Source organism: Prunus persica, chromosome G8 (assembly GCF_000346465.2).
Source record: "Prunus persica cultivar Lovell chromosome G8, Prunus_persica_NCBIv2, whole genome shotgun sequence".
NCBI lineage: Eukaryota > Viridiplantae > Streptophyta > Magnoliopsida > Rosales > Rosaceae > Prunus > Prunus persica.
The window spans coordinates 18,756,861-18,782,398 of record NC_034016.1 but is presented as its reverse complement, the minus strand read 5'-3'; the positions used below and the strand labels follow the sequence as shown (position 1 = coordinate 18,782,398).

General features: G+C 38.1%; 7 protein-coding genes across 8 annotated transcripts; all 7 read right to left on the bottom strand.

Moving 5' to 3' along the window:
* Window positions 720–3,089, bottom strand: LOC18768260 (putative quinone-oxidoreductase homolog, chloroplastic). The gene is made up of 4 exons (XM_007201749.2): window positions 2,930–3,089; window positions 2,479–2,620; window positions 1,680–1,771; window positions 720–1,599 (listed from the first exon to the last, which is right to left on the bottom strand). The coding sequence occupies exons 1-4, from the start codon at window positions 3,005–3,007 to the stop codon at window positions 910–912; spliced, it is 1,002 nt and encodes a 333-aa protein (XP_007201811.1). The 5' UTR covers window positions 3,008–3,089; the 3' UTR covers window positions 720–909.
* Window positions 4,413–6,053, bottom strand: LOC18768358 (putative quinone-oxidoreductase homolog, chloroplastic). Of its 2 annotated transcripts, none has more exons than XM_007200179.2 (4): window positions 5,954–6,053; window positions 5,691–5,832; window positions 5,362–5,453; window positions 4,413–5,230 (listed from the first exon to the last, which is right to left on the bottom strand). In XM_007200179.2, exons 1-4 carry the CDS (start codon window positions 6,017–6,019, stop codon window positions 4,541–4,543), a joined length of 990 nt encoding a protein of 329 aa, XP_007200241.1. In that variant the 5' UTR covers window positions 6,020–6,053; the 3' UTR covers window positions 4,413–4,540. The 2 variants fall into 2 exon arrangements, with proteins under 2 accessions (XP_007200241.1, XP_020425349.1); XM_020569760.1 differs by having other exon boundaries at window positions 5,398–5,453.
* LOC18767663 (putative quinone-oxidoreductase homolog, chloroplastic) lies at window positions 6,507–8,487 on the bottom strand. The gene is made up of 4 exons (XM_007199023.2): window positions 8,412–8,487; window positions 7,886–8,027; window positions 7,461–7,552; window positions 6,507–7,347 (listed from the first exon to the last, which is right to left on the bottom strand). The coding sequence occupies exons 1-4, from the start codon at window positions 8,475–8,477 to the stop codon at window positions 6,655–6,657; spliced, it is 993 nt and encodes a 330-aa protein (XP_007199085.1). The 5' UTR covers window positions 8,478–8,487; the 3' UTR covers window positions 6,507–6,654.
* Window positions 9,022–11,030, bottom strand: LOC18768384 (putative quinone-oxidoreductase homolog, chloroplastic). The gene is made up of 4 exons (XM_020569741.1): window positions 10,818–11,030; window positions 10,291–10,432; window positions 10,041–10,132; window positions 9,022–9,923 (listed from the first exon to the last, which is right to left on the bottom strand). The coding sequence occupies exons 1-4, from the start codon at window positions 11,028–11,030 to the stop codon at window positions 9,558–9,560; spliced, it is 813 nt and encodes a 270-aa protein (XP_020425330.1). The 3' UTR covers window positions 9,022–9,557.
* LOC18768062 (putative quinone-oxidoreductase homolog, chloroplastic) lies at window positions 12,439–16,357 on the bottom strand. Its single transcript, XM_007199296.2, has 4 exons — window positions 14,522–16,357; window positions 13,925–14,066; window positions 13,453–13,544; window positions 12,439–13,357 (listed from the first exon to the last, which is right to left on the bottom strand). The coding sequence occupies exons 1-4, from the start codon at window positions 14,585–14,587 to the stop codon at window positions 12,665–12,667; spliced, it is 993 nt and encodes a 330-aa protein (XP_007199358.1). The 5' UTR covers window positions 14,588–16,357; the 3' UTR covers window positions 12,439–12,664.
* LOC18766852 (putative quinone-oxidoreductase homolog, chloroplastic) lies at window positions 19,157–21,624 on the bottom strand. The gene is made up of 4 exons (XM_007199115.2): window positions 21,513–21,624; window positions 21,253–21,394; window positions 20,840–20,931; window positions 19,157–20,740 (listed from the first exon to the last, which is right to left on the bottom strand). The coding sequence occupies exons 1-4, from the start codon at window positions 21,576–21,578 to the stop codon at window positions 20,045–20,047; spliced, it is 996 nt and encodes a 331-aa protein (XP_007199177.1). The 5' UTR covers window positions 21,579–21,624; the 3' UTR covers window positions 19,157–20,044.
* On the bottom strand, window positions 22,047–24,549 carry LOC18768970 (UV-B-induced protein At3g17800, chloroplastic). The gene is made up of 2 exons (XM_007201730.2): window positions 24,089–24,549; window positions 22,047–23,076 (listed from the first exon to the last, which is right to left on the bottom strand). The coding sequence occupies exons 1-2, from the start codon at window positions 24,418–24,420 to the stop codon at window positions 22,278–22,280; spliced, it is 1,131 nt and encodes a 376-aa protein (XP_007201792.1). The 5' UTR covers window positions 24,421–24,549; the 3' UTR covers window positions 22,047–22,277.

The following is a 25,538-nucleotide window of genomic DNA, read 5'->3' as shown; positions in this document are numbered from 1 at the left end:
TTAATATGTGCTATCACGTGACATGCAAGTTTTTCTCAACCCGTATCCCTTCTCCCAACATAAAAACATTAGCAAAAGGAAAGAAGAAAACTCAGAAAAGACTCCCTTTATCTTTTCCTTCACAACATTTCAAATTTTGATTTACTCAAACAAGTACTTGAAAAAAGATCCATTAGGCACCATGTGATTTAATTTTCATGGGGTTTATAGTGGACAAGTTGATCGTGTAATGTAAAAGGGTTTTTCTTCAAGGACAAACAGAGAGTATAATTCAAGAGAAACAAAAGGAAACTAATTTGACAGAGGGAAACTTTTATTTAGAAATTGAAGAAATGTAATTTGAATAACCTCTAAGCCAGAAGGTCGTCCACCACCACAGCCTGCATGCATAACATTTTTCGCCATAGCCTCCCTCAGTTTTTTTTTTTTGTTGCCACCCTAGGCTTCCCTCAGTTTTGTTCAGAAGAATCGACAGAACTTGAAACTCGTCTCAGATTTTATGAAGTAAGCTTGCGTTGTTGCTAGTGCGTAATTAGCCCACGTCTATAGTAAAACAGAGTAGAATTGTTCATGATTCATGATGCTTCGGCTTTCTATTTTTTATATATTTATATTTCATTTGATTATATCAACCATCGTCATCTCTCTCTAGAGTCTAAACCCATATTACTGGTTTGATAACCGAGTAAATTCGTTTTTGAGAGAACTATATGAATTTACTGTGAAATATAATCAACATGAAAATGAACAATATATAATCCAAACCTCAATATTTACAATATTGATTCAGGATTATAAAACCCCACATTATTATATAATTTTATATTACACATGACATAACTATCTGTATCAAACAACTTCCATCAAGTACGTGAGGTTTATATCCCACTATAGTTTTCGTTTGTCTACTTAAGGCTCCACAATTATCTTCCCAGTTGCATGTCCATCAATACTCTTAGCCCAACCATCTTCAGCCTTGCTCAGAGGATGCTTCGAGTCGATCACAGTCTTGAGCTTTCCTTCCTTCACTAACTTGACAAGATAATCAAGGTTCTCACTCTTGGCACTCATGAACAGTGGCACCAGCTGCTTCTTGGAGAAGGTGAGTTTCTTCAGAGCAAAAGTAGCAAAGGCACTTGGACTAGGAGTAAGGTCTATAACCTTCCCGTTGGCGCTCAAATTAGGCTCGAAAGTTGACCAGGGAATGCCCGTAGCACAATGGACCACAGCATCATATTTCCTACCAGATGGACTATTCAGAGCTGCTCCTTCTGGGGTCTTGTAGTCGAGAACCTCATCTGCCCCCAAGCTCTTGACAAATTCGATGTTACGAGCACTGCACGTGGCTGTAACATGAGTGTTTCCGAGCTTTGCTAGTTGGACTGCATACTGACCCACACCACCAGAGGCAGCAGTAATCAATATGTTCTTTTGCTGGCCAGATCCGTCAAGCTTGACCCCTGCAGCTTGGGTGAGAGCCTGGTGAGCTGTGAGACCAGCAACAGGTAAGCCTGCACCATCAGCCGCTGAAACTTCAGGTGGCCTGGCAACTGTCAAGCTCTCACTAGCTGCAGCAAATTCAGCTAGTCCACCTCCATTCTAACAAACAAATGAGATTTATAAGTGAAACTTCCTCAAGAAATGGAGAGCTTAACCAAAGGAATAAAATGAACACTTACAGTGTGGGTGAGAAATGCCACAACTTTGTCGCCCGGTTTGAACTTTTGGACCCCTTGTCCAACTTCTACAACCTCTCCAGCAACATCAGTAACTGTTCCCAAGATTGTCATTAGCTAAACAATGTTATCAAACCAACCTATCAGCCTATGACTCACAAAACAACTCTTCTAACAATATATGAATGATATTCATCCACTTAAAAATCAAAGCACAAATTTGTTTAACTTTTCTACCTCAACTCTTGCAATACTTCCACAAATGAATAAAGTCTGAATGAGAGATTTTACTGAAATATATTAATCCGTAACCATTATGATCACTTTTCAATATTCACTTCTTCATAGATGGCAATCTCTTCAAGACACAGTGGGTATGCTTTATGTTCCAATGATGCAGTAATTAATCAAGATCAAATAGTTTATCAATCAATACGTTCCCAGAAAGTTAACTGTTTCTGGGAACAGGCAAATTCTAGTTGAACTTAACAAAATTGAGTAAATTTCACATCACCAAAAACTACAGGCAGTGATAAAAGATTTGCAAAAACAAGCACAGCAGAGTCTGTAAAGGAGGCAGGTAAAAAACTGGAGTCGTCAATTCATGTCACCGAGAGAGCATTCAATTTTTTATTCATTTTTCAGTTGAGTTTGATAGCATGTTGGTCATCCCAGAAACACCGGTGTGCCAAAAAGGCATAACCTTTTTTTTTTGGTGTTGTGGAATAATTTCTATATTATAATGTCAAAGATGCATAGATCTGAAATACACAACTACAACACCAGGCAAAACAGCACTTACCAGGTATATGAGGGAATTTGCGTGGCAAAAGAGGCCGAAACATGCCTTTCTGAATTTTCCAATCAACTGGGTTTAAACTAGCAGCTTCCAATTTCAGCAAGATATCACCTTTCTTTGGAGTGGGGACTGGAACCTCCGCATGCTGCAAACAAACATAAATTATAAACAATTTTCAAGTTCTCTACAAGTAAGTAAATATTCAACACAACCCTGAAGCATTTTCTCATTGGTTGTTCTGTTTCTCGTTTTTCCTTTTGGATTTCATGGCCAAAAATATTTTTGATGCAATCAATTTTAAGCCTGAACTCTCCCACCCACCACTCTAAAAGTTAATACAGTTTTTTTTTCTTCTTTTACACACCACCGAATATTAAGCGGTTAACAAAATACCAGAAGCAAAAATCACAGCAGGAATGAAAGATGAAAGTAAACAAGTAGAAAAAGAAAGAACCTTTAAACCAGAAGCTCCTCCACCGTAGCTGTCGTACTGAACCGCATGCATAAGCTTCGACGCCATGGCTGCTGCCATAACCTGAGTCGGCAGAGACAAAAGAGAAAGGAAAGATCCAAGATTTGAACAGAGAGAGAGAGAGAGAGAGAGAGAGAGGAAGCGTTACTAGATTCTTGTGGAAGGTTTTTGACGTATACCACACGTGGATGCATCTCAAGTTGCCAACTGTAATATTAATTAAAATGACGGAAATACCCTGCATTTTTATGTATACTATGTATAGGTTGTACTTTCTTTAAAAAGTGCCATAGATAATTAGATTGTGCTCCCGAAGATGTTTGGATTTTATAATGTGCAGGTCGACAATTGAATCAAAAAATTTATTCTTTTTTTTGCAAGTTCTGATTGCCGCTTTGAATCAAATTTTTACAAACCGATTTTTAGGGGAAAGTTCTACTCATGAGCTCGTATTAGTATCGGAGCCTAGTTTCACTCAAAAATACCTTATAACTCTTGAATTTCTCAACAAAATAAAGAAAAATGTACAAAGTATTAATACGTTGTTCTAAGAGCATCTCCAAGGAAGATGTCAAATACCAAACATCAAATTTAAATTTAATAGCTGATGTGGCAATTTGACATCTTACACAGCTTTACACTCCACCCAATATGTCAAATTAAATTATTATTTTATTAAATTTTAGTGTTGATTTATTTTTAATTAAAAAGAAAAGAAAAGAATAATAATAAAATATTCATTTGACATCATGCTTTTGAGATGTCAAAAATAACATCTAAACTTCCAGCCTTCATTCCACATCCACTTTGACACATCGGTTGGAGTGATGTGCAATGTTATTTCTAGCCGTTAAATGGTTATGTGACACTTTTGACATAGGGGAATGCTAGCAACCTTCTCTCTAACCTTCTCTTTTGGACCTTCTCCATTTTTTACTTGACATGTGTCATTCTCCTTACACTTAAAACAATGTCATTAATATATTATACAAGTTAACTTTTGCTATTCAAATTTTACCCTTATTAAATGTATTCAATTTATCCAAAAAAAAAATTCACAACTTTCTTACCATCATTTTTTTTTAACGTCAATTATTTTTTTAAAGAAAATATACGATTTTTTCAAAAAAGAGGAAATGTCCGTTTTTTTAAAAACACAAAGGACTTTTTTTTTTTTTTTTCTATCTAAACCCTTTGTGTTAAAAATAAAAAAAATTTAAATTAAAAAAAAAAACCGGACATTTCCTCTTAAAAGCATATATTTTCTTTAGAAAAAAATTAATAAGATGGTAAGAAAGTTTTGAAATTTTTTTGGATAAATTCAATACATTTAATAAGAGTAAACTTGAAAAGCAAAAGTTAGCTTGTATAATATATTAATGACATTGTTTTAAGTGTAAGGATAATGACACATGTCAAGCAAAAAATGGAGAAGATCCAAAGGAGAAGGTTGCTAGCATTCCTCTTTGAGATATCGGTTGGAGATGCTCTAATCCACATGAAATTTACAGTCCCAAAAAAAGTGTATGAAGTTTACAATCCTTAATATAAGTACATGTACTTCACAATTTGAAGATATAATATTTTGGCTACCTAAGGCTCCACAATGATCTTCCCCGTAGCATGGCCATCAATACTCTTAGCCCAAGCATCTTCAGCCTTGCTTATGGGATGCTTTGAGTCGATCACCGTCTTGAGCTTTCCTTCCTTCACCAAATTAACAAGATAATCCAAGCTCTCAGCCTTGGGGATCATGAGCAATGGCACCAAGGACTTCTTGGAGAAAGTGAGTTTCTTCAAAAGAAATGTAGTGAAAGAACTTGCATTTGGGGCAATGTCTATAACTTTCCCTTTTGCACTCAAATTAGGCTCAAAAGTTAACCAAGCGATGCCGGTTGCACAGTTGATCACAGCATCATATTTCCGGCCAGACGGGCTCTTCAGAGCTGCCCCATCCGGGGTCTTGTAGTCAAGAACTTCATCTGCCCCTAAGCTCTTAACCAATTCGACGTTACGAGCTCCACAGGTGGCTGTGACATGAGTGTTTCCGAGCTTTGCTAGTTGGACTGCATAGTGTCCAACGCCACCAGAGGCAGCAGTGATCAATATGTTCTTCTGCTTGCCAGTTCCGTCAAGCTTGATCCCTGCAGATTGGGTGATAGCCTGGTGAGCCGTGATGCCGGCAACAGGTAAGCCTGCACCTTCAGCTGCTGACACTTCAGCTGGCCTGGCAACCATGAATCTCTCATTACTTGAAGCAAACTCAGCCAGTCCACCTCCACTCTATCAAATATGTAATATCACAACAGACATGTTGTGAGGCATATATGACATCATTAAGTACCAAGAACATGAATTTTATATGTGGAAGAAATCCTAATCAGAAACAAGCAAAGGAATAAAATGGCACTTACAAAATGGCTGAGCAATACCACAACTTTGTCACCCACCTTGAACTTTTTGGCTCCTTGTCCAACCTCTACAATCTCCCCAGCCACATCAGTTGCTGTTCCACATAATGCCACCAGTCAACATGAACAAACCAACCAAATCACAAAACAAGTCATGTGTTTCACCATAAGAAGACGAAAATCAATGCGTAAGTTTCAGAATCAACTGTAACTTGGGATAAGCAGAAGCCTGTTTGCCAACATGTTTATGCACAAGACTGAAAAATTATGCACTCATTACAAATGTCAACAAAAACAAAAACAATCACAAACCAGAGTCAAAACAGAATTACCAGGTATTTGAGGGAATTTTCCTGGGAAGAGAGGCCGCAACTGGCCCTTTTGAATTTTCCAATCAACTGGGTTTAGACTGGCTGCTTCTAATTTCAGCAAGACCTCATTTTTCTTCGGGGTAGGGATTGGAACCCCGACATGCTGCAACAAACATAACATTTACATAACAATTTGTAAAAGGTTGCTCCTTTATTGCTGTTAATATAAGCAAAATTAGATTGATGGAAACTAAAAGAAGAATACGAGCAGATAAAGAAGGAACCTTTAAACCAGAAGGTCCTCCACCATAGCTGTCGTATTGAATTGCATGCATAAGCTTGGCCGACATGGCTGATGATACACAGAGACAGAGTTGCGAGATTTCTGAAATTGGGTTCCTTGAGTTTTAAACCAGAATCAATAGCCAATGCACTGGCCGACATGTCACATAAATGACAAACACTAAGGACGCTCATTGTTTTCTTCGCTTTATTTTTTGTTTCTTTTTATTTATTTAGTTATATATAATACAAAAAGTAGAATAATTGGATTGTGTCCGATGCTATAAACCAGAACTTCGTTTGCTTGAGAAGTCATGATGATGATAATTTAGAATAAAAAAATATACAAGTGATAAATTTATACGAATAAATTAATCGTTTACGAGAAGAGGAACTCAAACTTGGGTAGCGGCTGTTCTGCCCAACTGCCCTAGCCCACATTGCAACAATGATCATGATTAATAGCGTGGTGTTTGAGCATTTTGTTTGATTAGTGATATATTCTAATTAATATCCCATATAAAACTAGCAGTTGAAAATGAGCATTCATCCCAAATCTTCTCATTTACGATATCCAATCATGAATAAAACCAAAAAGTCCACATATTATTATATTAACACCCTTATTCTGCTTCACATGAATTTTAATACAATCCCAAAAAAAAAAATCATGAGGTTTAAACTCCCGAGATATTTTGCCTACCTAAGGCTCCACAATGATCTTCCCAGTGCATTGGCTATTGATTCTCTTAGCCCAAGCATCTTCAGCCTTGCTTAGAGAATGGTTTGAATCAATCACAGTCTTGAGTTTTCCTTCCTTCACCAACTGAACAAGACAATCCAAGTTCTCAGCCTTGGCATTTATCATCAGTGGCACCAGCCTCTTCTTGGAGAAAGTGATTTTCTTTAGAAGAAAAGTAAACAAGGAACTTGCACGAGGAGTAAGGTCAATGACCTTCCCTCTTGCACTCAAATTTGGTTCAAAAACTGACCAAGGTATGGCTGCGGATGCACTGTGGATCACGAAATCATATTTTCGACCCGACGGGCTCTTAAGAGCTTCCCCCTCAGTTGTCTTGTAGTCAAGAACCTCATCTGCCCCTAAGCTCTTCACCAATTCAATGTTTCTAGCTCCACAAGTGGCTGTTACATGAATGTTTCCAAGCTTTGCTAGTTGGACTGCATAGAGACCAACACCGCCGGCGGCACCAGTGATCAGTATGTTCTTGAGCTGGCCAGTTCCATCAAGCTTGATCCCTGCGGCTTTGGTGAGAGCCTGGTGAGCTGAGAGACCAGCAACAGGCAAGCCTGCACCTTCAGCTGCTGAAACTTCAGGTGGCCGAGAAACTACTGATTTCTCTTTAGCTGCAGCAAACTCAGCCAGCCCACCTCCATTCTATGACAAGAGACAAAAAAATGAGGCCTAAAATTAAGAAGCAGATAAATTTTATCGGTAAAACTTTTAACCATACACAGGTATATCTTCAAGCAAAGGTGAGTGGTGCTTACACTGTAAGTAAGTAAGGCCACAACTTTGTCACCAACTTTGAACTTTTGAACTCCTTGTCCAACCTCTACAATCTCTCCAGCCACATCAGTAACTGTTTTCCATAATGCCATCATCAGCCAGAGAGAACAAATCAAAAGCCTCCCAGCCTAAAACTTGAACATATATTGAATGCAGAAATCATAAAACAGGTCATCATTTTTCAGCTTAGGAACAATATTTGTTTCAGAATCCAACTAATCCATCTGCCTCAAAACTCACTCCCAACCAAGACTTCCACATATGAATCAAATGTAAATGAGACATATATGAAACACAATATGAACTGTTATCCTAATTTCTTACAAATGTCACATAGGCTTATATCTGACATGTATACCAGAAAAAAAAAATTGTGAAGTACAGACCACCGGCAAAGGAGAATTACCAGGCGTGTGAGGTAATTTGCTTGGGAGAAAAGGCCGTGCCATGCCTTTCTGAATTTTAAAATCACCTGGATTTAGACTTGCTGCTTCCACTTTCAGCAAAACCTCGTCTTTCTTCGGAGTGGGGATTGGAATCTCATCATGCTGCAACAAAACATGACAAAAGTATAACAGTTGATTATGGTATAACTCTAGACATAGACAAGGAACACAAAAGGCCTAAAAGAAGAAAGCTGCAAAACAGCAAGAAACAAGTAGTCCAATGTCTCCGAGTCTTAAACCCATTTCTCTTTAAAGCAAGCAGCACAAGCAACTCTCTTCACAAGTTCTGCTCAACATTTTTCCTGGTTGTAAATTCTTTCCCTTTTCCCTTTACGATCTCAATCTTGAACACATTTTGATGCACTCAATTCGAAATTGATACGAATAGAATAGAAAATGTCAGAAGCAAAATATATTCATATTCAAAGACTTCTGCAAGAACATTGGCAGAACACATGAAGGAAAAGGAGCAAATAAACTAAGAACCTTTAAACCAGAAGGTCCTCCACCATAGCTTTTGTACTGGACCGCATGCATAAGCTTTGCCTCCATGGCTTCCAAACTCGGAGACAGAGTGCTAGAATTGTGAGAGACAAGTTTTTGCTGTGACAATGCACCATCAGGCTAACCCCATATATTTATACCAATGAAAACATCATGTGAACTGCCATATATTATACTGTAATGAGTAGAGTTTATAAACTATTGTGCTCCTCAAAAGTCAACCTATGAGGAATAATATTGGAGCATTTTGTTTGATTAATGATTGTCTCATAGTTTACAAATTTGAACTTGATTTAATATTTTAATAATTCTATGAAAATTTTATTCCAATCACATATAAAATAAGAACACAAGATAATAAAGCAATTGTATTCTGAATTTGTTGTTCTATATAGCATATTTATCCACAACGGCTTGGCTTGTTCGCCAAGCAAAACCTAACTCAGAATTAATAAACATTAGTTCTTTTTCTTATTCTTAATTTGTAAAGGACTATTGGTACATTTTTATGATGCAAACATCTTTTACAACCAATTAAGGAGGTATTTACACATAATCAGAGCATTCTCATATCCTAAAGCATCCTTGTAAATGTTCCACAAATCAGTCACCATGGTAGAAATTATCTCAGATAAACCATAAAAAACCTCTGGGAAATCTGTGAGTAACCCATCAAGCCAAGTCTTTGTTTTCTCCTCAAAATTTTCTTTGCTTTCTTTTACAAAATCAAAGAAAACAGAGATTAGAAATATACAATCCCAAAATAAGTACATGAAATTTACAATCCAAAGATACTTTATCTACTTAAGGCTCCACAATAATTTTCCCAATAGCATGCCCATCTATACTTTTACCCCAAGCATCTTCAACATTGGCTAGAGCATGCCTTGAGTCAATCACTGTCTTGAGTTTTCCTTCTTTTACCAGCTTAACAAGATACTCCAGGTTCTCAGCCTTGGGATTCATGAGCAGCGGCACCAGCTGCTTCTTGGAAAAGGTGAGTGTGTTTAGTACCAAAGTAAGCAAGGCGCTTGGACCGATAGTAATGTCTATAACCTTCCCTTCTGCACTTAAATTAGGCTCAAAACTTGACCAAGGAGTGCCAGTTGCACAGTGTATCACGGCATCCTATTTTCGACCAGATGGACTCTTAAGAGCTGCTCCTTCTGGGGTCTTGTAGTCAAGAACCTCATCTGCCCCTAAGCTCTTCACCAAATCAATGTTCCGAGCTCCACAAGTGGCTGTGACATGGTTGTTTCCAAGCTTTGCTAGTTGGACTGCATAGTGACCTACACCACCAGAGGCAGCAGTAACAAGTATGTTCTTGAGCTCACCAGTTCCATCAAGCTTGATATTTGCAGCTTGAGTGAGAGCCTGGAGAGCTGTAAGACCTGCAATAGGTAATCCCGCACCTTCAGCTGCTGAAACTTCAGGGGGCCTAGCAACTGTCAATCTCTCACTAGCTACAGCATACTCAGCCAATCCACCTCCATTCTTTCAAAATATATAATATGACAACAGAGATAAAGCAAGGCAGAGATTATATCAGAAACAAACACATGAGTTTTGTATGTGAAACTTCTAACCAGAAGGAATAAATTGTGCACTTACAAAATAGTTTAGCAATGCCACAACTTTTTCACCTTCTTTGAACTTTTTGACTCCTTGTCCGGCCTCTATAACCTCTCCAGAGACATCATTAACTGTTTTCGACAATCTCATCAGCCAAACACAACAAACCAGCCTACCTGCCTATGACTCAAAGACATCTTATGCACATAAATTACAGAACAACTCATATTTTTCTGCATAGAATAGAAACTATATTCATCTTTACAGACCATAGGCAAAACAGAATTACCAGGTATGTGAGGGAGTTTGCCTGGGAAAACAGGCCACAATATCCCTTTCTGAATTTTCCAATCAGATGGATTTAGACTAGCTGCTTCCAATTTCAGAACAACCTCATCTTTTTTTGGAGTGGGAAATGGAACTTCTACATGCTGCAACAAACATAAAAATCTATGAGGCATCCTTGGGCATCTTTAAATTGTCATCCAGAAGAGGGTTTTCAGATACTTTTGCCTAACCCAGAGACCTTCATCCATCTGACAAGTTCTCCAACCAATTTTAGCCAACATTGCTTAATGTTACAAATAAGGGCATATTAGCACAGACAAATAGAAATGTCTCAAAAGCCTCAAAGTCCCTTGGCTTTATTGCTTTTTAAAGCAAGCAGCAAAACAAAACAAGCACATATTCCCAGCACCAAGAAATATTTTCACAACTTCAATTCAACTATGAAACATTTCCTTGCTGGGGGTTCATTCTCTCTCAAAATATAATAGTGATGGAAAATTGAACAAAAAGAGCAGATAAATAAAGAACCTTTAAACCAGAAGCTCCTCCACCATAACAGTTGTACTGAACTGCATGCATAAGTTTGGGCGCCACGGCTGCCATTATCGGAGACAGAGAGATTAATGAGAGTGGTGAGAATGAAATTTTTGCAGCACCATCAATTGTTATACTGTGACTTGCTGAATTCAGAACTCTCCACAGTACAATAATGCTATAAAAATTATATTCCAAATCATACATAAAAAAACAAGTACACAGAGAGATTAATTAAAGAAAGCGATTGAATATCCTAAGTGTAGTTTTGTCTCATATATGAGGCAGCTTCACATTATACTGAATAAATAATCACAAATATAAGCTGTGCAATAAAAAATACTATGGTCAATCGCGTGTTCCTAATTTCGAGCTGTTAATGTATCTAGGCCTTATTGTAAATCCACGCGCATCTATGACTTAAGTGTGAGTGACTGACTGTAGCACTCCTCCAAGGCAACATGGGAGACCCTCACACATAGCATGAAATACAACAAATTACCCACAAAAAATGGTTCTTAATTATTTATTAGTTATTCCTATACCTTTTCAAGTAATCTAAAACAGATTATTAGTTGCATGATGCTTTTCGAAATCTGAAAATTGATACACATTTGTTCATATACTTTATGAGCTACACATCTTTTACAACCAATTGAAGAGGTATTTGCAAATAATCAAGCATTCTCCGCAACATATCCAAAAGCATCCTTGCAATTGTTCCACAAATCAGCCACTATGATAAAAACCATCTCAGACAACCCTTCAGAAACCTCTAGAACATCTGTGAGCAACCCATCAAGTGAAGTCTTTGTTTTCTCCATGAGATCTCCAATCGCAGAAGTTGTAACTCCAGCAGATCCTGTGACAATTTCTTTTAGATAATCAAAGATAGTAGAAATTAGAGCGCTTATTGCTTCCATTACAAGGCCCACAAAGTTCTCAGAACATGACTTAATGACCTCTGTGACTTGTTGTAATGTGCCATGGATGGCTTGGCCTGGTCCTCTGAATCCATGGATCAACAGCACCAGAATATGGGCGGTACCAGAGAAGATCAACCACGAAACCAAGTTCGATATGAAGCTTAATGCAAAGAAGATGAGTTTGAGAAGGAACACAACCATTTTTGTTGATTGGTTTGAGTCTTGGGATAGCAAGCAGTGCAGGAAACAACTTGGTTTGTTATATATATATATATATATATGTGTGTGTGTGTGTGTGTACAGAGTTGAGGTCACAAGTTCACTAATGAAATGGGAAACCCATTAGTTTAATTTGTTTTTTCTAGTTTTATAAGGAGCAGTTGTTGTATCACCGTCTTCTGGGAAATTTCAATGTCATTAAGAAATAACATTGGAGCTTTCTTGGAGACTGATTCTAACTAAATATAATAGTAATTAATTAAGTAAAAAAATGGTTTTCAAAGTTATGTTTCAGGAATTTCCACGTCTGTAGATAGTTATATCTGCTTATAAATTAATCCACTCCCTTGACTTTGAGAGTCAAATGAGAGAGAGTCTTACCCAAAACATAATTCAATCAAGTGGGTGTTTGCAACTAAGTAAGTATGAATTGTCTCACACATAATGTAAGCCATGGAGCAACAGAAACATCTGAAATACTGTCAAATACTACTAACAGTTGAAAATGAACATTTAGTCCCAAACCTTCTCATTTACAATATCCAATGGTTCATAAAACCAAAAAGAAAAAGAAAAATCCACACACTATTAACTACATAATTCTTTTGTACATGAGGTTTTATTCTTTTGTACATGAGGTTTACTACAATTGCAAAAAGTTTCATGAAGTTTACAATCCTAGGAAATTTTGTCTACTCAAGGCTCCACAATGATCTTCCCAGTGCATTGGGTATTGATTCTTTTAGCCCAAGCATCTTCAGCCTTGCTCAGAGGGTAGTTTGAGTCAATTACTGTCTTGAGTTTTCCTTCCTTGGCCAACTTAACAAGACAATCCAGGTTCTCAGCCTTGGCACTTATAGCCAGTAGCACCAGCTTCTTCTTGGAGAAAGTGATTTTCTTCAGAACAAAAGTAAACAGATTACTTGCACCAATAGTAAGGTCTATTACCTTCCCTCTTGCACTCAAATTTGCCTCGAAGACTGACCAAGGAATGGCTGATGATGCACTGTGGATCACAACATCATATTTTCGACCTGACGGGCTCTTCAGGGATGCCCCTTCAGGTGTTTTGTAGTCAAGAATCTCATCTGCCCCTAAGCTCTTCACCAATTCAATGTTCCGAGCTCCACAGGTGGCGGTAACATGAGTGTTTCCAAGCTTTGCTAGTTGGACTGCATAGAGACCAACACCACCGGCGGCACCAGTAATCAGTATGTTCTTCAGCTGGCCAGTTCCATCAAGCTTGATCCTTGCATCCTTGGTGACAGCCTGGTGAGCTGTGAGACCAGCCATAGGTAAGCCTGCACCTTCAGCTGCCGAAACTTCGGGAGGCCTAGCAACTACTCGTTTCTCTTTAGCTACAGCAAACTCAGCCAGTCCACCTCCATTCTATCAACATGTAACAGTTCAAATGATCAGTAACAGAAACAGAAACTTTATATCTTCAACCAAGGCATCATAATTGGAATAAAATGAGCACTTACACCATAGCTCAGTAATGCCACAACTTTGTCTCCCACTTTGAACTTCTTGACTCCTTGTCCAACCTCTACTATCTCTCCGGCTACATCAGTAACTGTTCCCCATAATGTCATCAGCCAAAGTTAACATTAACAAATCAACCAACCGGCCTAAGATTCAAAGACACTGAATGCATAAATCACAAAACTGATCTCATCTTTGTAGTTGCTCATATAGACACCCAAAAAGCATTTAAACTTTTTTATTTTTATAGTTACCACTGATTGGGGCAGCATAAGCAGACGATGGTTTGCTAACATGTTCGTGGACTGAAAAGTTATTCACTCAGTAACTCTCAATTACAAGCCAGTATGTGCTGTTGTGTCCCAATTTCTGTTTACAAATGTCGAATAAGCATAGATCTGACATACTAACAAGGCATTGTCTAGCAAAGAAAAAATTGTTAAGTGCAAACCACTGGAAAAAGAGAGTTACCAGGTGTGTGAGGCAATTTGCGTGGTAAAAAAGGGCGTGCCAGGCCTTTCTGAATTTTAAAATCACTTGGATTCAGACTAGCTGCTTCTGTTTTCAGCAAAACTTCATCTTTCTTCAGAGAGGGGATTGGAATCTCAACATGCTGCAACAAAAACAACACATATAACAGTTTACGAAGGCAGCTCCAAAACAGCAAGAAACCAACACAGGGAAGGACAAAGAAAACCAGAAAAACCAAGCAAGGCTAACAACATAGAACAAAGTTTAAAAGAAACAAGTAGTCCAATGTCTCAAAGTCTTAAAAGCCCCGTCCCATGGCTGTATTGCTCTTTAAGCAAGCAGCACAAACAACTACATATTCACAAACAACCAAAAAGTCTTTTCACAAGTTCAGATCAACCATGATACATTTTCTCTTTAGCATATTAATGTCAGACATATTTTTTATGCAGTGAACTCTTAAAATAACTAAATGTGAAACTGAGACTAAATAGAATATGAATATGTAAGAAGCAAAAATCAAAAAACAAAAATCCAGGAATTCTACAAAAGCATTGGTAAAAAAATATAAAGAAAAGGAGCAGATTCACAAGGAACCTTTAAACCAGAAGGTCCTCCACCATAGCTTTTGTACTGAACCGCATGCATAAGCTTTGCCACCATGGCTGCCAAACTCCGAGACTCAGAGGGTGAGAATTGTGAGGAAGAAATTTTTGAAAGGCACCATTAAGTGAACCTATCTATATACCAATGCCCCCCATCATATGAACTGCATATATTATAGGCTTAATTACACTAATGCACCCTGAAACTTTAGTCAAATCTCAGTTTACCCCCGAAACTTAAAATGGCCCATTTTCATACTTTGACCGAGATTTAGTAACCCACTTTGCATCTTGCCGTCAACTTCATCCAAAACTCTGTTAAAATTGATGATATGGCATAGGCTTATTGGTAATTTCATACACATGAATCATTTACACCGATTGAGTTGGTGATGTGGCAAGTAGAGTCTACCTCCATATAAATAAAAATAAAAATAAAATATTCTAATAACTAAAATAAAAAAACTCAAAAACCCTTAAGGAATTGATGTTTTTTGTTTGTCAAGACTCAAATCCACTTCCGTGAAATACAGGTAGCTGTTTTTTTAAATTTTTTTGTCCTTCGTCAATCATCACCTTCTTTCTTATCCAATGAACCACTCTCAGTTTTTAATTTCTTAGAATACATGCAGATCCCTATTCTTCCTTCTTCCTTCCTCAATATGCAGATCTCAATTTTAATCATCACATTCTTCCTTCCTCAGTTCTTCTTCATGAGACAATTTCCTAGATCTCATAACCCCACAAGAAAAAGAACAAGAAAATCCTTTTCCTAGACCAATAAATATATGCAGATATCAAATCTTTACTCAATCTTTGTGCGAGGGGCTGCCATGTCCAGCCGCACCTAGAGACAATTAAGCGATGAGCATAAAATTTAAAGACCCAAAATTACCCCATACAACTTTGACCCCAAAACAATCGCGCCCCACCCCAAGATCTGCTCAGCTCAACCCCAGAAAACCAGATCTTGCCCGCTTTCGTCTTCTTCATTTTTGGAAAATTTTGATTTGGTGATTTTGGGGGGAAGATTACTGTCATGCTGAGTGGTTATAAATGCTGGGTGGAGTTGGGTTTGTAGGTAGGGATGGTGTGGTGTGGTGGTGGGTTGGGTTTGTGGAAATGGATGGTGGAGTGGTGGAGTGGTGGAGTGGTGGCGGCTGTAGATGGTGTGGGTTGGGTTTGGGGTGCGTAGATGAGAGGATTGGAGGAAGGTTTTTGAGTTTTTATTTTATTTTATTTTTTATGAAGTTTATTTTAATTTTTAGTTATTCGAAAATTTTATTTTATTTTTTTATCTACGCAGAGCTAGGCTCCACTTGTCACGTCACTCACTCATTTGGTTTAATGATCTATGTGTATGAAATTACCAATAAACTCATGCCACATCATCAATTTTAACAGAATTTTGGATGGAGTTGAAGGCAGGAGGCAAAGTGGGTCATTAAATCTCGATCAAAATATGAAAGTGGATTATTTAAAGTTTCGGGGAATAAAATAAGATTTGACTGAAGTTTCAGAGAGCATTAGTGTAATTAAGCCTATATTATACTGCAATTTGCTCAGTTTATAAATTGTTGGAAAACTTTGTGGCGCCTGAAAAGTCAACCTTCAAAATCATTGTATTGCAGCCTTTGTTTGATTGATGATCATCTCATTTACAAAATTGAACTTTTTGATTTGTCAGTACAGTAATCTATGAAAATAGCAATTCAATCACATATAAAATAATAACAGATTTAGAATAAAGCCATTGTATTCAGAACTTCTTGTTCTATTTACATCCATTGGGCTTGACTTGGTCATCAAGCAAAATCTAACCCGGCCGCAGACTCTATTCCAGAAGCTCCTCCACCATAACTCTGGTTTGCTTAATAAGTCAACGTTGAGGTTTGAGCAATTTGTTTGATTAAAGGGTTATTTCATATTCATAATATAAAATTGAACTCTCCAGAGTACAATAATGCTAGGAAAATTATATTCCAAATCATACATATAAAACAAGAACACAGAGAGAACAAAGCTAACAATTGAGTATCCTATGTTTGTAATTTTCTCTCATATTTGAGACATCTTCACATTGCGCTGACAAATCCTCACACATATAAGCAATCAAGTACGACCGCGAATTGAGTGGTACTAATTTCTAGATGTTAACGTATGTAGACCTTATTGTAGAATCCACAGCATCTATGGTTAGAAATCACTTAAACGGGTGAATGACTGACTGTAGCACTCCTCCAAGTGAACCCCCACACATAGCATAAAATACGACGAAGTACCTGCAAAGTTGGTCCTTCTTATACCTTTTCTAGTGATCTAAGACAGAGTATTAGTTGGAATGATGATCTCAAAAGTTAGACACATTTGTTCTTATACCATATGATGTACATATTTTTACAACCAATTGAAGATGTATGTACAAAAATAATCAAGCATTCTCCGCAACATATCCAAAAGCATCCCTGCAATTGTTCCACAAATCGGCCACCATGGTAAAAATCATATCAGAAACCTCTGGGAAATCAGTGCGCAAAGCGTCAAGCAATTCAAGCGAAGTCTTTGTCTTCTCCATGAGATCTCCAATTGCAGAAGTGGTAACTCCAGCAGACCCTGTGACACTTTGTTTTAGATAATCAAAGAAAGCTGAGACTAGAGCACTTATTGCTTCCAATACAAGGCCCACAAAGTACTCAGAACATGACCTGATGACCTCTGTGACTTGTTGTAATGTGCCATGGATGGCTAGGCCTGGTGCTCTGAATCCATGGATCAATAACACTAGAACACGGGCAGTAGCAGAGAAGATCAAGCCCGTAACCAAGCTCGATACGAAGCTCAATGCAAAGAAGATGAGTTTGAAAAGGAACACAACCATTTTTTGCTGATGGGTTTGAGTCTTTTTGCAGGCAGCAGAGATCATATATATGTACGTGTTTGATTGAACCTTGAACAGAGTTGAGGTCACAAAGGTTATAGCTTATACGCCATGTTAATTGTTTACCAGTGAAATGGGAAAACCCATTAGTTTAATTTGTTTGCGTGTAGTTTTTATAAGGAGCACTTGTTGTATCATCAGCTTCTGGGAAATTTCGAACTCATTAAGAAATAAGAAAGGAAATTTTTCAATGACTGATTCTAACTAAAGCTAAAGAAAATAGTAATTAATTGAATAAATTAAATTCAAATTCATATATCGCTTACCCAAAACACAATTAAATAAGTATTAATCTGCGGTTTTGGATCCAAGATTAAATCAAACTTTATTTGTTACCTTATAATGTAAGCAATGGAGAAACAGAAACATGTCTGAATTACTGTTACATGTAATTTAAGTGTTCCATGATTGCTCAACACTGAAGCATCTCTTCTTTGCCTTCATTTGGGTGAACATGTTGAAAAAGATTTTTGTACAGATTCAACTGATTTTCACAAGAAACTTCCAAAATCCAAAATAACAATTAGCCCGGAAGAGATTTCAAGAAATGGTATCAGCCCCCATACATGGTCTTACGACTATGGTTAAATTTTTTAATGGGTAAAATGGGTCATGTTGTGTTATTCGTTATTTATCCGAGTCATGCTTAATGGGCATATTCAGATTGAGCTAATTTTCACTCGAATAGGAACATGTCATACCACAGGCCCGCAAAAACCCGTTTGGCAGGGGATTAGAATGTGTCAAAGTTTTTTGGCAAAAATATAGCAATGGTCCTTCAAGTAAGACCCGACTTTACTTTTAGTCCCTCATCTCCAAAAATTATTAAGATGGTGCTTCAATTATACCTCAACTTTCAAAACTCATCTTTTCCGTTAGCTCTGTTTTCCGTGAAAAATAGGGTTATATTTGTCTTTTCATGTGCTGGGTTCTTAATAAGCACAGCCTAGCCCCAACAACCACCTCTCTCTCCCTCTCTCTCCTCCAGTCGCCCGTCACAGACCTAACCCCACAGATTCGTGGCCAACCCACCCCCACAGACCCACTCCGAGCTCGACCCACTCTCTCCTTCTCTCATTTTCTTCCTCCCTCTGTTCGTCAACCTCCTCCTCCTCCCAACCTTTTTCATCGATTGGTCTTCCTCTCAATCAATTAAACAATCTAAACAAAACCCAAAGGGATCATTGGAGAGAGAGAGAGAGTTGTAGTTGGGTTTGGGTAGAATGAGGCGGTGACTAGGTAAAAGTCTTATTTGCCCTTAAAATTTGATATGAATTTCTCAATTTGCCCTTAATTTTGATAGAAAATTTAACAGAATTGAAGGAAAGATGACTGGTGCAACGCGATATCTAAATGAAGGATGACCATAATAATTTTTTGGGCTGAGGGACGAAAAGTAAAGTAGGGTCTTATTTGAGGGATCATTGCTACAATTTTGCAAAGTTTTTTTTCTTTTTTGGTCTGACAATTGTCAAAGTTGACTAGTAATTGCAAATTGGTGCATTATTCATATAATAATACTAAAGCGTATACTAGATTCGAAAAGACAGATGTTCACAAAATAATTGTAATTAACAGCATAATTGTAAGAATAATTGCAATAGAACCCAAATTTAATATTACGTTAAAAATGCATATGACACTTTAATAAAATCATTTGAACTGGGAGTTTTTGAACTTGCAAGATGCTTTTGGAGAAAGCAATCTTGACCTATTTGCAAGTTACTTGCAGAGTCAAGATTTCATCAAATATTATTGCATTGCATGCTGTAACTTGTAAGCATCAATTCCACAAGTTCAAATTGTGCACTCAAGATAAGAGTTGCCTCACACATCTGATTTACTGTCAAAATATAACCACACATCGCTAATACAGTATTCTTCTATTGCACATGAAGTTTATAAAATCCCAAAATACATTTTGTCCAATATCCATTCCTAGCCCAAGCATCTTCAGCCTTGCTCAGATGATGCCTTAAGTCAACCAGAGTCCTGAGCTTTCCTTCATCAACTTAACAAGATAGTCCAGATTCTCACCTTTTGGGATTTATGATCAATCGCACCAGCTCTTTCCTGGAAGCTGAGTCTCTGCAGAACACAAGTGATCAAGGTACTTGGGCCGGAAGTAAGGTCTGTAACCTTCCCATTTGCACTCAAATTTGGCTAGCTTCAGCTTTCTTAGGACTTTGGCCATTTTGATCAATTCTTTGTAGGGCCGCAGTTTCAGGGCATCATGAGGTAAGGCACATTCTTTTGTATTTTGTCTTGAGCTCCATTGGAGTCTCTGTTGGATTTCAGGGGACCCTCTGAACTGAATTGCAAGTTTACTGCAGCAATACTCGAAATGTTTTCCTTGTGCAGTCGATTGTTTTAATGATAGATAGAGATGGCTTCTATTAGATCTCTCATTGCAGTTAGTGAGGTTCTAAATAGACCTCAGACAAATGCACATTGTTGTTGTCATCCTTAAAGATTTTCCGGGGTTAATAAGGGAGCTGCTGATTAGAAAGAGCAAAATGAGCCTGGATTTGTAGAAAGAACTGAGTTTATAAAATCCCAATATTTTTACTCTTAACTCTAAGTCTCCACAATGATCTTCCCAACAGCATAGCCATCAGTTTTCCTAGCCCAAGCATCTTCAGCCTTGCTCAGATGGTGCTTTGAGTCAACCAAAGTCCTGAGCTTTCCGTCCTTCATCAACTCAACAAGATAGTCCAGATTCTCACCTTCGGGATTTATGATCAATGGCACCAGCTGTTTCCTGGAGAAGCTGAGTCTCTGTAGAACAATAGTGATCCAGGTACTTGGCCTGGAAGTAAGGTCTATAACCTTCCCAGTTGCACTCAAATTCGGCTCGAAAGTCGACCAAGGAATGCCTGCTGATGCACAGTGGATCACAACATCATATTTTCGACCGGATGGGCTCTTGAGAGCAGCCCCATCAGGGGTCTTGTAGTCAAGAACCTCATCTGCCCCTAGGCTCTTGACAATGTCAACGTTACGAGCACCGCAAGTGGCGGTAACATGAGTGTTTCCAAGCTTGGCTAGCTGGACTACATAGTGCCCGACGCCACCAGAGGCGCCGGTGATCAGTATGTTCTTGAGCTGGCCAGTTCCATCAAGCTTGATCCCTGCAGCTTTGGTGAGAGCCTGGTGAGCTGTGAGGCCGGAACTAGGCAAGCCTGCACCTTCAGCTGCTGAAACTTCTGGGGGCCTAGCAGAAGTTATAAATGTCTCACTAGCTATGGAAAACTCAGCTAATCCACCTCCATTCTGTCAATATGTGTAAAATCACATCAAACACAAACTGAGGCTTTATTGATAGTATATATGTCAGTAAAAAACATATGAATTTATATATTTGAAACTTACTACAAAGTTGAGCATTGCCACAACTTTGTCGCCCTCTTTAAATTTTTCAACTCCTTGTCCGACCTCTACAACCTCTCCAGCCACATCAACAGCTGTTCCGGATAATATCAGCCAAAGTTAACAATCCAAATGAATGCATAAATCAGAAAACAACTAATTTTCCAGTTAATCCATCTACACCCAACAACACCTCATTTTTATATTTACGAATCGATGAATCAATGAACTATATTAGACAGATAAATTAGCCCAATCGACTATTGTTTGGGATAGAAGCAGATGTTGTTTGCTACCATGATGCATGTTTTTGGACTGACTTTTTGTTTACTCATCTATTGGTTTTTGCTTCACAAGCAGAGATCACTGAGGAATGTTCAATACGAAAATACAGACCAAAGGCAAAACAGAATTACCAGGTATGAAAGGGAATTTTCGTGGCAAAAGAGGTCGAAACACGCCTTTCTGAATTTTCCAGTCAGATGCATTCAGGCTAGCCGCTTCCAGTTTCAGCAAAACCTCATCTTTCTTAGGACTGGGGATTGGAACCTTAACATGCTGCAAAAAAACATATATAACAATTTACCAAGATAGCTCCAGAATGTGAGAGAATTCTACCCAAAAACACTGATAAAGAAAGCTGAAACAAATAGGAGTTAGCAGACGGATAAAGAACCTTTAAACCATTAGGCCCTCCACCACAGCTTTCATACGCAACCGCATCCATAAGCCTTGAAGCCATGGATGCCAGGGTACCTTTAGAACTTTTCACACAATAAATCGTTGAATTTAATTTATTTTTTGCCAGAGAATGATGTTTACATGGTACACTTAATTATAATAAATATGAATTGAGTGTCAAAACTGAAAACTGACAAGTTTTAATATTACATTAGATTACGAGAAGTCAAGACATTATACAAGGTTTGATCTGTTGACACATGGGAAAAATATCCCACGTGTCATTATGCTGGAGATAGCTGTGTTATTGGTCGGGATAGTAAAAAGTATTACCGCCTTTGCATGAAAGTTTCACTCCTTATAAAGACATTGCTTGGAAACTTGTACTAAACCAGGGATTAGACTAGTCAATTTAATTTAATTAAGAAACCAAAGAAGAGGAGGCCGATGACCAAATAGCCTCAAAACATTACATTCATTTCAACTCAGAGGTACTAAATTCAACGTTTCATAGGTGGAAATGCAAGGAATCGGTAATGATTTCTACCATTTGATAAAAAGAACAAAACAAGAATCGTTGAATATTGGCTAGGAATCAAAACTATATTTTATTTATAATCATGATGTACACTATACAACGGAAAATTACTGGGGGCTTGCATGGCTGGCGGGGCCAAAAACGCAGAGTACGATCCTTGCTATTTACAAAGAAAATTTCACCCAAACCATATTCGGCAAAAGAAACTGTCATACCCACTAGTTAGTTCTCCTTAAGCTTATACACTGTCTCGATGCATTCTTCTGTGTCCCAAAGGAAAGAACCAAACGCAACAGCCTCCAAAACTAGCCTCTTCACACTTGAATATGAAGTTGAGATAACTTCATCGGTCTCGGGTGAACTCATGGTCCCATCATCCCCAAAAAGGGCACAACAGTGATTTTTAACTAAATTCACAGCCACCTCAGATCTCAGTTTTGCGCATCTCTGAAGTGTGTCGGGATCAAACCCCATCACATAACAACTCAACTTTCCTTGTGTCTTTTCCAACCTACTTGACCCTTTATACTTCGCTTGAATGTTGCCTATGCGACCAAAGAGGAGATTTTTCATTCCATTAGGACACATCTCCTGATAGTGAAGGGAGGTTCTATGACTCAGATGAAGGTCTTGGCTTTCCAGAGCTAGAATCCGATCCAGACGATGTCTCAATGAGGCAGATTTCAAAAAGTAGCCATATAAGATGGAGGCCACGTATACTCGACCAAGCATTTGACGTGTGATCTTTGTCATTGCCCAATTGTCTGTGACACTAGAATTTACTCTCAAGCCAATGACTGTACTGACATGTTCCCTTATCATCTCCAAAATCTCAAAGCTGTAAAGGGACTCTAGCTCCCAGTCCTTTGAAGGCCATATCTCCAGTCTCCCATTGTAGATGCATCTAGAGAGCTTAGGAACCAAATGAACTTTGATCTCAGAAAACTTGTAAAAGATTAACAGGTACATTACATCTTCAACAACAATCTGGCACTCCTGCTCCTTCAGTTGCGCAATCCTCCTGACATTTAAGAATACCTTAAGTCAAAGAAATAGATGTGATTCTAAAGAAAATCTAATTGGAAAATCCAAATACGAAAGCTTCAACCCACCAAGAATTCCACGGAGTAGTTCACCAATTTACTTACTCTAATAAGGTAGTAAAAGGGTCGCTAGGCAAGAACACCCAGCAACATTACTGCAGTCACCGCCTACGTGCACAGGTACAAAGTGCATGTTAGGCATAGCAAGTGCATTCAAGAATGCCCTACTCAAAGATCATCATGGTGCTTCCTACACCGGCAAATTTAAAAGGTAACAACATAGCACATAAGCAACAATTTCATTATTAATGAACTGAAACCTCAATGAGCTTTCACATATCATTATATATCACACAAACTTCTGCGAATGGTTTCTCTCAGGACAGGCAAAAATCTTAAGTGATGCCCAGTTCAGGGCAATCTAGCCATCCTTACAAACCTAATGACTTCCTAACTAAGAAACAACAAGGGAACCTCTCTATCCTCCAACACAGTCAATCATAGAGTCTATGAGTCAATAATTGAAGAAGTTCATCGTCCACACACAATTTTTTTAAACAGAGCAAAAAAGAAAAGGCTTTGTAGAAAAACTCATATCACACAGCATTCTACAGAGAATCACTCATATCACACAGAAAACTACAGAGAAGCACTTGATTCTCTGGATAGAGCGCCAAATTACTATATATTGAAAACCCATTATGTTCATAACAATTGCTTATGAAATACTGAAGAAACAAAAAAAGTACGGAAAATTTGAACTTACTGTTTTTTACTCATTTGACCAAAAAAAAACTGTTTTGTACCCATTAAGAGATGAACACTCAGAGGGATTGGATTATAGTTCTTGTATAACAGTTAAATTGCTTGAACCTAACATAAATTTTGAATTTGTATGAGAAGAAATAGGAATGAACACAATGAATTAAGACCTGAACGCAGGAAAATTAAATAATAAAAAATTTAAAGTGATGAGGTTTAGGAAAAAACCTATGAAGGCAGGCCTCGTGAGAGGCAGCGCTCAGAGACATACGAGAGAGGGCGAGTTCTCGATCATCAGCCAACTTCTTGAGCTCCTGAGCCACCGCAAGGTGAAACAGCTGAGGGTGGTTCTGCAGAACGGTGCTGAGGTCCTTGCCGGGTCGGGTCCTCGGGTCGAGTGGAGAGTTGAGGCTGCTGAACTCGCAGTGACTCGCCCCTGCTCCGACGACGACGGTCAACGGCCTGAACCGCCTGGTCACCGACTGGAGGGCGGGCCCGGGAGCAAAACGGGGCGTTATGCGGGGCTTTAGGGTTGAGAGCGGGGATATACAATGGTCCATCAACAATGTCTGGTGCTGAAATTGGGTGGAGAGACTGAGACTGAGAAAATTGAGAGGTTTTTGAAGAAGAAGAAGAATATATGGAAGTTTTTTGGATAGAGGTTCAGTGGTCGAGTCAGAGACAGAGAGGGATTGGATAGCGTGCGGGGTCGGCAGTATGACTTTTGTTGGACCACGTGGCGTGATCTGGTCCGTTGGGGTTTAAAGGATAAGTGGATCTGTTGATGTGGGTATGGCCCACAAGCACATTGGTTCGGGCTTGTCTGTGGTTCCCACGTTGACCACTCACTTAACCCGAATGATTAGTTATTTGATAAGGATTAGGATAAGTAAAGTAATGCGATAAGTAGTAGGACATGGGTTTTTATATTTTATTCTTATTTTTAATAGCTTATTGATTTGAAACCTAACCTAATGATGCCCTTCTTTTTACCAACCTATCACGGATTCACGGACAATCGGAGGATGAAACAAACATGGATTGACTAATGAATTTCCCTCATCTTTTTTTTCTTTTTTTTCTTTTTTCTTTTTTTTTTTATATAAAGAATTTGAAATTTTTGCTTCATATATTAGAGTTTGGAAATATATTCAATCTTCTTGAGGAATTCTGTCATGACTGGAGTTCTTCTTTCCGGTTGGTAACTGCTTTTTAAGTATTTTTTGTCCAAATAAATCTTTTCTAGCAACTTGTATTTATTGATAAGAGGAATAGAAACAAGTACAGAAAATCAGGCCATGTTCTCAAGGTTTAGGCAAGTCTCTTTTCATATAAGGGTTCGGTCATCTCCAAGTGGGATTCAAATCCTCTACTCCGATTTTTTCTGCTATGCTTTACTTTACTTTCACTGTAATGCTATCACATCATTAAAAAACAATCCAAAGGTAGAGAATATAGCACGTGAAAATAATTTATATATTTTTTACACAAAGTAAAGGCAATAAATAGCGTTCTCTCCAATAAAATTGAAGCAAGGTTATGGTCATGGTGAGATAGAGAAAAAAAGTGGCTGGGTGGGTGCGCCTGCATCCAGGTCAATCTGAGAGAAATGAGAGTTTTTCTTTTCTTTTCATGCTTTAGTTTTAAACTTTTAATTGATTAATTAATATTTTGATAT